The 11,707-nt window shown below is 41.7% G+C and overlaps 1 protein-coding gene across 1 annotated transcript; it reads left to right on the top strand.

Annotated features, from left to right (window-relative positions):
* The first annotated feature begins 1,139 nt into the window (after positions 1 to 1,139).
* Positions 1,140 to 11,284, top strand: GHITM (growth hormone inducible transmembrane protein). The gene is made up of 9 exons (XM_084210199.1): positions 1,140 to 1,263; positions 2,649 to 2,808; positions 4,344 to 4,443; positions 4,676 to 4,787; positions 6,046 to 6,187; positions 7,216 to 7,324; positions 8,382 to 8,570; positions 9,060 to 9,231; positions 10,047 to 11,284. Exons 2-9 carry the CDS (start codon positions 2,680 to 2,682, stop codon positions 10,132 to 10,134), a joined length of 1,041 nt encoding a protein of 346 aa, XP_084066325.1. The 5' UTR covers positions 1,140 to 1,263; positions 2,649 to 2,679; the 3' UTR covers positions 10,135 to 11,284.
* The last annotated feature ends 423 nt before the right edge of the window (positions 11,285 to 11,707 follow it).

Raw genomic sequence — 11,707 nt, 5'->3', positions numbered from 1 at the left:
TTCTGTCATGTATTCTTCTGCTTCATTCTTCTAAATTCAAATTCTTCCTTATGATCTTACATGCTGGTACACTTTCAGATCTCTGTTACCTTGACTTTCATTTTGTGAACTAGCAGGTCACTGTATTTCCTTTCTTATAGTTTAAACAAGGAGACACTGAGATATAGAAAGGCTAATCTCACAATTCTCAAAAGTGTATCTGTAACTCTCATTCTGTTTCTGGACTTAATTCTATATCCAACACATCTTTTTTATTACATTTGTATTTGATCCTGCTTCACAGTCGGTTTTACTAGGCAGTGAAGAACCATGGCCATATGAAGTGTTAAGGTTGAAAGAAACTACACAGCTGTGGCTGGAGAGTGTAGCTGGAAAGGGGCTCCCAAAGGAAAATTTGGTATCAATTTGAGGATTTGCTAGTCCAGGGAAGTGCTGCTCTGTCCTTCCTAAGCCTCAGTTTAGGATTCAACTTGGAAAAAATAATCTCAGAGCTCCATTTTGGAGTGAGGCTGGAAGGAAGCTGCCAGTAGAGAGAGCTCAGCGCATAACAACGTTTAGGCCGGGAAGGGCTGTGGAGCGCCCCTGCAAGGCCGGGATTAGAGCGGGCAGCATCCATGTTTGTAATTTACATACACAACGCTGCTTTTTGTGCTCATCCCGCACATGAGCACCAGCCTTAGAGCATGCACTGTATCCACAAGAGAGATGTAACTCCAAAGGGGTTACAGAGGGGGAGCGCTCTGCTGTAAGGAGAGGAAACGCAAAGCTCCTGAGCTGTCTGACACGCTCGGAAGGACGAGACTGAACTGCACAGGCGGCAGAGGCCGTGAGCTGGGTGCAGGCACGGTCAGCGGGCCGACAGTGTAACGCTGCAGTCCCCGAGCACTCGTGGCTGCCATGGCACCGCTCCATTGCGGCATTGCCCCTCACGAACCTCCGGCCATTGCCGCCGCCCTGGGCGGGCACACCCCGCCCCGCGCCCGCCCCGCGCCCGCCCCGCGCGCGCCCCCTGCCGGCGTGCCACCCGCGCGCTTCCAGAACCATCGCTGCCCCGGCCAAAGATGGCGGCCGCGCGCGCGTCACCGCCCCGCCGGCCAATGGCGGCCGCGGGCCCGGGCTCACGCGGCGGGAACGAGCCAGTCGCCGGGAGCGCGCGGGGAGGCTCGGCGTCACTTCCGCTGCCGGGGGAGGGCCGGGCCTGGTGCGGCGGCGGAGCGGGACCGAGCGCGCAGGAGGCGGCGGGACCGCGCCGGGCCGGGACAGGTGCGGGGCCGGTGTCGGGCCGGGGCGGGGGCCGGGCGTGGGCAGGAAAAAGCCGGAGAGCGCCCGACCCGGCCCGGCCCGGGCTGAGTCGGGCGCCGGGCGCCGCCCTGCCGGGACTGGGAGGGGTTTGTGCGCGCTGTGGTGCGGCAGTGACTCCCAGGCCCTACGTTACGGTACTGCCAGTTAATATGTGGGAGTGTTGTTCTGGTCTTAGCTCTCGGCTCTCCGCCCTCCTTGCTCTTGATAAAACACTTGAAGTTACCTTGCTCTAAATGCCCGTTTCCGAAAAGGAAAGTTAAAATCTCCCAAGTTGGCCCTGTCAGTTCCCGCAGGCCGTGTCATCCCCGTGGGAGAGCTGCGTTTGGTGCCACGGTCGGGACGTACCTCGTGAATACTTCCCGTTACAAAAGCGGCATTTCATAACTGCTGCGGAGCAAAGGGACTTTCTAGCAGCAGGGTTATTATATTCTCAGTCGCTCCTCTGTGATTAATGCCAGCTGTCCAGTGCTGTGCGGGCTTGTTTCTCACCCAGGTTTAAACCTGCCTTTCTTTAGGATGCTCTTAGCTTATGTTGATCAGTGCACACGTAAGGTATGACCAGTGATTTGAAAAAAGGCACTGGTAGTTGGGGTGTTCTGTGATATCAGGGGTTGTGTGTCATTGTAATTGAAGGACATTAAAGTGACTCCAAGGCCTTGGGTTTTTTTGTATGATGTGCACCATTTGTGGCAGTGAGCTGGCAGTTTTCATGCTACCAGCAGGACACGCAGGCTAGTTCTGCTGGTGCTGTGGATTTATCTGCGAGTGGTGTCACTGTTTTCTGGTCAGAATTGCTTAGGATGATAGGAACCAGTGTTCTAGGCTGTGACCTTGACTGAATGCTGTCCCCATAAAGCTAACTAATTCTTTAAAGGACGGCTGAAAATCTCTCTGTTTTCCACCATACATCTTGTGCTGTTTGCTCCTTTGGGTTTATGTTTCTGTGGAGTTTTAAGTAAATTTGGAGAGCAGAGCAGTCAAGCAGTGTTGTGTCTGAAAACGAAGGTTAGTTGCCAAAGTAACTCAAATATAAGTACATAAAGGGTATTGGTTTAATTTGTACATATGAAAAGTGGAATATGATCCTGTTTTTGAGTTAATTGTGAGAGAGAAGTCTTTGATGGAAGACTTATACAGGTATAAATACAGGTAAAGCAAAGTTAAACTCTGTATTTAAGAAGATTTTACCTCCTATTGCAGTATTTCAGTGATAATACTGGTTTTACTGCTGATTGTCTCTGGTTGGTTTTTATTATTCCTGTTGTAGTTGAGAGTTAGTAGTTAGTGTACCTTGTCTGAAAACCATTTAACAAAACAGCAAAATACATTTTCTTGTGCATTTGCAGGAACACAGTGTGTTAAGTTATCTCAGCAACCATGCTGGCTGCCAGGCTGGTGTGCCTGAGGGCACTGCCATGCCAGACCATCCGCCCCACCATCACTCAGGCTTCACCAGCCTTGAGGAGCTCCAGCATAAAAGCATACAGGCTGTGGCAGCCTAGCCAGGTAAGGTAAATCTCCTTCTGATGGCCCTGACTGCACATAGTTTAAAGCGTTTAGTGTATTGCTAAAAGCATCACTTTGCATGGAGTACCTGATGTGAATGAGCACGCTGGTTTGAGGCACCTGCTCTAATTTGCTGAAGGAAAAATGTTCTTCAGTCAAAACACAGGGGTTTTGGAGCAGAATAAGTTGGCGAATAAGTTTGGAGCAGAAATCTCCTGTTTCAGTTACTGACTTGTGTCTTGAAATTAATGGGCAAAAGAGGCAGTTAGGGACGGACAGGCCTTACTAGGTAAGGTGGGAGGAACAGAAATTCTTGTCCTGTCTCCCTGTTTCCAAGTTAGAGTCTTAAATATAGCATTAAAATAAACTTTCTTTTCAGCTGTTTTAGTTCCAATATGTGTTTAGAGCTGTAGTGTAGGTTAGAGCAATTTCTGAGCTATGGCAGGACAGTCACAGATCTAAGCAGCATTTTTAAAAACTACATTGTCATTATCCTGAGACTCCGTTTATCCTTCTATGAGAGAGGATGTCTCAGACCTGCAGCTCACAACTGTTAGGGGCTGTTTTTGCTCTCCTGCCATCTTGGTGAAAGTGCTAGTGGCAAATTCTTCATCTCTTTTGTATTTTCCTCTTAAGCATTCTAAATGTGTAGGTGCATGGTGGGCTTTTTTGTTTGTGAGTTTTGTAGCATTGGGCTGGATTTCATTAGCTGCCAAGCACAACCAAACTGAAGGGCTCTGGTAAACCCCTTGAATGTTAGTGCTCTAATGCTTGATGAGAGTAATGCTTGTAGGTTTTGTATTTTAGTGTTGAAACAAACTTACAGCTTGATGTGAGTACTTGACTGCTCAGATGCAGTTTTAATTTTAAAATTCCTGTAAAAAATGGTAAGAAAATATAGTTGGTTTTGAACTTAAATATGAGTGTATTCTCTGTTGTTCTCACTTAGACTTTGAGCAGCATACTGTAATTACTTGTAGCTTGTTGACCTTGAAAATCTTGAGTTTCTCGGCCTTCATTCAAGGTTTGTTGTATAAATCAAGTTTAGACTTGAAAGCAAGAAATTTTTGCTGCTTTTCCAGCTTTAGTGTCTCTAAAATAGCACAAAAGTATTGTGCAGAGTGTTTTTTTTTTTTTACATTGAGGTGTTTGCACAGAGTGTTTTAGCATAGAAAGCAAAAGGCTTTTTTACAAAACAAAAAAGTAATGATTATGTTTTTTGTGTATAACAGTGAGGCTTGTGACAGTGTTTAGTACAGTGGGACTAAAGTAGAAGAAATACAGTCTGAATATTCCAGCATCTGGAATTCACTACATTGGTTCTGTACTTCTAGAATATGTCAGTGTTTTTCACAAAGGTTCCTAAACTCTCATGTTCACTTGTTTTCCTTGGGCACAGTTGCTTTGTATGTATGAATGTAAACACAGATTAATAAGAGATTAATTAACAATTTTAAATGTAGCAAGTAAGTTGGTAAGACTATCTTCTATTTTGTTTCATCAAATATTTCTTATGTTATTTTTGAATTTTACAGAGTTATGCCACCAGAGCAAGAATGGGTGCAAGGCGTGGAAAACTTGGCCAGGATGTGAAAGACGCAGCATTCGAGCCATCTGCAGAAGCTGCACTTAAAGGTAGAGGAGCTCTGCTTTAAATACTGAGAATCTTTCAACCTGAACTTAAAACTTCCTCAAAGGAATATGTTTTTCACTACTGAAACAGGCAGTGAACTGACTTGAAATGAAGCTTTTAGAAGGAGGGGTAAAGTGGAGCAGCTATTGCAGATAGATCAAAATTCACATGAGGATGTCTTAACTGTCCAAGAAAAAGCATTAATGAGAGTGTGTTTTTTATTTCTTTACACAGCTGATCGCCTGGGGAAAATGATTCTTGCTGGAGGGGCTGCTGTTGGCCTGGGAGCCCTCTGCTACTATGGAATGGGCATGTCCAGTGAGATTGGGGCTATTGAAAGGGCCGCGTAAGTAAGATGGTTTACCTCTTCAGTGGAGCAAATCTCCTCTTTAGCTGCTATCACCCAGTGTACACTCAGCTTAGGTTTTTCTAAGCTCTGAAGGGTAAACCCCCACCTGTGTTTCTGCAGGTTTTTAAAGCAAAAATAGAATTATTCAGCCTTAAATGGATAGTAGTAATCTGAGTGAGTCTGTTTTGCTAAATCTAATGTGAAGAGTATATAAACTTGTCTTATGAGGTGTGCTTCAGGTAACTTAGGAAGTGTGGTCTTCTGAAAAGTATTGCTAAGACCAGTTGCCCTGGTGTTCTTATGAGACTGCTAATTCAACTATAATACAGGTGTTAAGAAAGTCTCCATTAAACACAGTATCTAGGCATCAGCTTTGATCTAATAAATGTGTTCTTAAAACTTTGGTGAATTGCTTCTTGGTCAAAAAAAAAAACCCTGGCTGACGGCAAAACTGTATAGTTACAGTTGAAGGATGAGTAGTAACAAGTATAGGCTTGGGAGAAATGTGTTGGAGACATTTTGCTTTATTTTGCATTTGTATTTGGAAATTGCCATCTGCATTAATACTGAACGTGTACCATTTGTGTTTATGAGAAGCTTGTCATAGATAGAGCTATGTCTATTTTTTTTTTCTTGCACAAGTCTTGATTAACAGGTCAAAAGAGTGAAGTGGGAAAAATATATGGACTGTGTTCAAATTTAGTGTTAGTAGGGAAAGTGTTCTTTCTATAGTGTGAGCAAATGATACTGCAGAAACTCACGTCTAGGTCTGTTGCTATTGTTAGAGCCCTCAAAATGACGTTTGTGTCCTGTGGTGTCAGATAACCATGTGCACTATGACTCAGCAATTTGTGAGCTGCACAGCAGGCTGCTTAGTGCCAGTACACATTCTGTAGACCTTTTTTTACCTGAAACCAATTTGTTATATACACACACACGCACACCATTCTTTTATTTTTTCTGTAGTTAAAATTATTTGTTACTCTGTTTTCCATGCATCCTTCCTGCTTAGAATTGTAGTTAGCATTATTTGTAATTTTCAGTGTTTCTACTGAGTTAATATTAGATTAAATCAGCAAGACTGATGAGTTCAGTCTCCACTGTAAAGTCTAGCAGAAGTTGCTAGAGTTCATCATTATAATGAAACCTCCCTTATATCCATGGCTATGAATGCACTTAACAGCCTGTGTTTTTAGCTGCTCTCTGTTCTGAACCTGGTAACTGCACAGCTCTGTTATGACTGCTTATTTTTCAGTATTTGGCCACAGTATGTGAAGGACAGAATTCACTCTACGTACATGTACTTTGCGGGCAGCATTGGCCTGACAGCTCTGTCTGCTGCAGCAGTGAGCAGAACTCCTGCACTCATGAGCCTCATGACAAGGGGCTCCTGGCTGGTAAGCTTTGTTATAAAAATAAAAGTATTTTCTGAGGAATGCCTCCAAATGATGGTTGATATTAAAAAATCCAAGAAATGTAACTATTTGGTGGAAAGTAAGGCAAAACTTAGCCTACATTAGTGTCCTTATCCATAAAGGCTATTCAGGTATCCTGATGATACTTCATGATGTAAGATTTGGTGATTGTAGTCACATTGTGACATGTGTTTTCTATACTGTTTTGATGGTTTGTCAAAGATAAACTGCATGAGCAAAAACCACTATGCTAGCCTTACCAGCTGTATATATGCAAGTAAGAACCTCTTAGAAATAACTACCTAAAGGTAATGGCAGAGTTTCTATTGCTGTCTGCAAATAGAAACTGAGGTCCCTGTGCATTCTTACTGTGCCCTGTGGCACTTTTAAAGCTGTCTCTGTTTGCCAAGGCTGAAACAATACTGGTAGGCTTAGTATGTATTGTGTTACATGGAGTGAAACAGGAACAGTTAAATGCTAACACCTACATGACTTAGGGAGATGAATTTGATAAAGCATCATTGGTGATAAAAGTTGTACACTTCTGGCCAGTTTGGTAAATGTTGAATGATTCTGCTTGGAATCATGAGTAAGAAGAGGCACTGAGGTTAAAAAAAATCATTGGTAGCAAAAGCAGGTAAACTAGGTGTTGGTTTGGGTGGAGAAATGTACAAGAAAAGAAGGAAGGCTAGCAATTTCAGGTACCTTAATGAGAGTGAGGAGCAGAACCATGGGTTTTCCCTTTATTACTTACACAGCCAAGAGAGTTGCCAATTTCATCATTAAATTTGGATTTCTAGAAAACTGAGTAAAAATAAATGAAAATTACTGCAAGCTAAGATCTGCAAAGATTTAACTGTAACCTTACAGGAGTAGAATCAATGAATACTCCCTCCAGTTGTGAATTAGGTGGCTGTTTTCAGAATCAGTGTTGACTTTTATACTAGGAGATTAGAACAGAGACTGTATGTCCATATGCTAACTTGAACACTGTAATGCTGTTTCTTCAGGCAATTGGTGCAACTTTTGCAGCCATGATTGGTGCTGGAATGTTGGTCAGGACCATATCCTATGAACAGAATCCCATATCTAAACATGTAGCATGGATGATGCATTCAGGTATGTGGTTTTAGTGTTTGTTGTAGAGATGTCTGTGCTTCAGTCTGACCAAATGCTTACTTTAACAAAACTCCAGCTTTAAAGTAAATTTTTATATACTGCTGTAGGGGAGTTGAGGTTTTTCAGAGATCAGAGAGAACTCCTGAATGTCAGGGAAAGATGTCTTTAAGTGTCCTTAACAGAAATCTAGTTTTTTTTCATAGTCTTCTGAAAGTCATGCTCAAGTTAAACTTGAGGTACATACACTCCACACTGAAAATGGAACTAGATGGTTTAATGGCTGCCTTGATTTTGTGTCTGCTTTCTAACACTACCACTTCTGTAAGTGCTCTTGCCTACAGTAACCATTCTTCAGCTGTGCAGGATTGGAAGTATTGGAAACCTGACTAGAAAAAAAAGATATTTTAGTATTAGTTTACTTTTGATTTGTACTCATAGCTAAAATACCTGATGGACACACATCTCAATTTCTCACTAATGATACCTACTGTTTTGATAGAAGTATTTCAAAGTTGAGAAAAGACATGTGGATGTTGGACACTGGAATCATATTTGCCTCTCCAGAGCTATCATGTCTGCCAAAAAGAAATTATGTTTATTGTAGTGATTGTTATTAAGTGAAAAAACCTAGTGAGGTATGAATGGGCTAGATACACATTTCCTGCAAGCATCTAGCAAAAAATTCTGACTTACTTGCTTAACTAATTGTCGTATCAGAAATCTGTCCTGCTTTTCAGCATTCCATGCTCCTAATTCTATTATGTAGTTGGTATGTCCATGCTCTGTTATGAACCAATCAGTATGTTGACTTTTGTTGGTCTTTTTTTTCCCCAGGATGAGCTCCTTGAAGTGTTCGAGTGCTAAATAAAAGTGCATAATGAAATTTAAGGTTGATAATTTATTGTACTCCCTTCTAGATAAGAGCACAATCAATTGCATTGGTGTTTTGTAGTGTGTGGATTAGTTTGAGCCATGCCATCTGGCTGGAGATGAAAATCAAGTGGGTTTGGCATGTGGTGTTCCAAGTCTTACATGTGTTCTGTTTTACTTTGCCTAGGTGTCATGGGTGCAGTGGTGGCTCCTCTGGCCTTCCTTGGTGGTCCTCTGCTGATCAGAGCTGCCTGGTACACTGCTGGAATTGTTGGGGGGCTCTCAACTGTGGCCATGTGTGCTCCAAGCGAAAAATTCCTGAACATGGGAGCACCACTTGGCATAGGCTTAGGTTTTGTCATTGCTTCTTCAATCGGTAAGATACTGTTACAATTCTGTCATATAAAGTAGTTTATGAACTTAAGCTACTAAGGTGCAACTCCAGTACAGCAGAAAATGTTCTGTCATATTTGTTCTTGAAAATGAATTTGAAGTTATGGTTCTGGTGTATGTTAGTCTGGCAAACAGCTAATAGGGGTGCTTTATATTTTAGATACTGCCAGTGAGTGGGGAAGGCAGTAAATGTCAGTCCACTTGTTTTCCTTTCATGTGGTTTAGTAATTGTTGTGGTCATAGGTACTTTCACCTGAAGAAAAATGCACAGTTCCCTGGGGTGTTCAAAATGAACAGGTCATGTTGTATATGCGACATCTTCAGCGTGCATGCTAAAGCTCTTGGTATCAAACACACACCACAGACTGAGAATTGAATGCTTACTGGAAAATGTGTGCTCCAGTGACTGGAGTTTAACCTAACTCAGAGTAGCAGATAATGATCTCTAACGCCTTTGTCCGTTCCTCTCCAGGATCCATGTTCCTGCCTCCCACCTCTCCTTTTGGCGCCGGCCTGTATTCGATAGCGGTCTATGGTGGCCTGGTGCTCTTTGGCATGTTCCTGCTCTATGACACACAGCTGGTGGTCAGACGGGCTGAAACTCTGCCCATCTACGGCGTGGTCAAATACGACCCCATCAATGCGTAAGTGTTCTCTGCTACCACAGCTGCTCTCAGGGTCCGCATAAGAATTTGCCTCAAGTTAGATTGAAGTATGCTTTGAAATAGCCTTTTGTTTGTTGTTCAAAAGTGTATTGCTGTTAAATGTGAAGAATCACAGGGTTCGAAAACAACAGTGACAAAAGAGCTACTGAAGTTAAAACTAAAATCACTGTGAGAAACAGAATTGAGCATGTGATGTCACATGCCTCCAGCAATACATTCTAAAATGTATTTTTGTTTTCTAAAGCATTGCTGGCAGAATTTGTACCTGCTTTCTGAAAATAACTGTCAGTTGAGACGGAAAAGTTAATCTTCCCGTAGTCATTTATTATTTGTCTTTGTCACTAAATAAAAAAGTTGCAGTGGTATGATGGGGAAGGAAGGATTGACTCTTCAGTAAAGACCAAGTCTGACTAACAAGTAACTTTCTTGTAAATATCTGTCTGATGCTAGGTGAATTCTTAGCTCCTTTGGTTCTGTTTGATTAAAGGAGAGTAATACTGATGTTCTTGAAAATTCTTGGAGATAGATCAAAGTTCAATATAAAAGCAGAGGCTCCTGTATGAGAGAGGATACTTAGGAGCAGGTCTATTAGGATTTCTGTAAATAGTTCTTGCTGGCGGAGGTGGGTAGAAAAAAACACAGGTGTTCTTTGACAGACAAAGTACTGAGGGCAGACATAGCTGGGTTTTGTAAAGATAGTTCATGCAGGCTCTTAAAATGAAGTGTAATGGTGTGAAACAGCAAATAACTCTATATCTGTTCAACAGCAGTAACTGTAATTTCTTGTTTCCTAGATGCCTGGGTATCTACACTGATACGCTGAACATCTTCATTCGGGTGGCCACCATACTTGCAGGAGGTGGAGGTGGCAGGAAAAAGTAAACAGACTCAACTTTGCAACTGTCTGACAGCCTACCTAGTGCACATATTAAATAAACATTCATGGTTAAAGCAGTAATGCTCCAAGTGAGAATTTTAAAGCATTTCAACATATTGGTTCAGTGCAATGTGATTCAGTCTTAGTTTTTCTTCAAACACTTTCCAACTCTGTGTTTAAAATAGTCTGAACTGCTTCTTCTAATTGTACATTATTTTGAGAAAGTAAATTATTTTAATATATGAATAAAATAGTCCTACCTGCTTTTTAAGGGGTTTGATGGCAGTTCAACTCTTACTTTCTCTTTTTTTTTTTTTTAACTGTTGTTGCATAGTAAAGAAAGTAATTTTTGAACTGGTATCCCATAGGCAGATAGGGGTACAAGCTACTTCATGAAGTGCTGCTTAGATGCATCAATTTTCTGGTAAGGTTCATAAATTTTATTTTAGTGGCATCTTGAGAAGAACTGAATAAATTGCATATGGCCCTAAATGCAATCATGACTTTGAGCTGGGCAGAAATTTCAGAAAAGATTAGCAGGATTTGACAGGTTAGATGACCAAAAAGTGTAAAGGAGACAAGATATGGGAACTATGCAGCATTTGTCCCATACGAACTTCAGTCTCCTTCTGGAGTACACATGAGAATTCCTTGCTTTAATGTTGACTGGCTATAATAGCTGGCTTATTTTGATACTAGATTTATAAAACTGTTGAATGGCAATATAGCTGTGTCTTTCTTCTGGTGGCTAAATTCCTGTACTGCAGATGAAGGTCATTCCAGAAGAGCTCCTAGTGGTCATCTCTTGGAAGCTTGTACAATTGGCACAAAAACTGGGAATTCAGGATGGCACACTGTAAACCCCAGGATCATAAATTTGTCCTACTGTTGTGTCCATTATTAGTCTGTTTAACTCTTTTCCAAATTGATCTGTTAAATGTGGTCTAAAAGAAATGTTCCCTAACAGTGAAATTGATATAACAGTAAGAAATTTATACTTTCCAGACTCTTTTGCTGTATGTTGGAATAAAAGAGGAGTTTTTGGGCCGTGGAAATTTTGACCTAATGTCTGCAGGTCGTATTTTCAGGTTCTGGCAAATATGTTATGTTTATGTATTGACCTATGAACAATAAAATTCTAGCCTCACAAGTTGACTACTCTCACTTTTCCCCATGTTAATATAAATATTTTAGTACCTCTGCACTAACAGTTTGGTGAAGAGTACTATAAATATTTTTTGGTTATGGTTACAGTCTCCTTTGTAAGAGAGTATATATTCCTCCATAAAAAAATCGGCAGTGATGATTCTCAGTTGCACTGGGTAGCACCTTTTTGGTGGTGTTTCTCAGTTGGAAGATACTGGCTACATTTGAAGTGTTTCTGTTGGCCACTTATTGCAGCCAGTGCTGCTTGTATGTCTGTCACACACTGTAGTATTTTTTGACTCTTCAAACAGAGGGAAGAAAGAGTGGATTGCAGCTCCTTTGTGCCCAAAGATTATAATGCAGAGTGTAGTTCTGGCACTGTTACAGCTGGAGGGACATCTGTAGTTCTTAGAAGGAAGAAATCATTGGATC

This window comes from Fringilla coelebs (genome assembly GCF_963513975.1).
Source record: "Fringilla coelebs genome assembly, chromosome: 8".
Classification (NCBI taxonomy): Eukaryota; Metazoa; Chordata; class Aves; order Passeriformes; family Fringillidae; genus Fringilla; species Fringilla coelebs.
This window is presented reverse-complemented; position numbering and strand designations above follow the sequence as displayed.

Excerpts from the sequence above, each read along its gene's own strand:
- GHITM (XM_084210199.1), top strand. The coding sequence starts at position 2,680 with ATGCTGGCTGCCAGGCTGGTGTGCCTGAGGGCACTGCCATGCCAGACC. Across the intron at positions 7,325-8,381 it reads AGCATGGATGATGCATTCAG|GTGTCATGGGTGCAGTGGTG; the intron begins GTATGTGGTTTT and ends TACTTTGCCTAG. Across the intron at positions 9,232-10,046 it reads AAATACGACCCCATCAATGC|ATGCCTGGGTATCTACACTG; the intron begins GTAAGTGTTCTC and ends CTTGTTTCCTAG.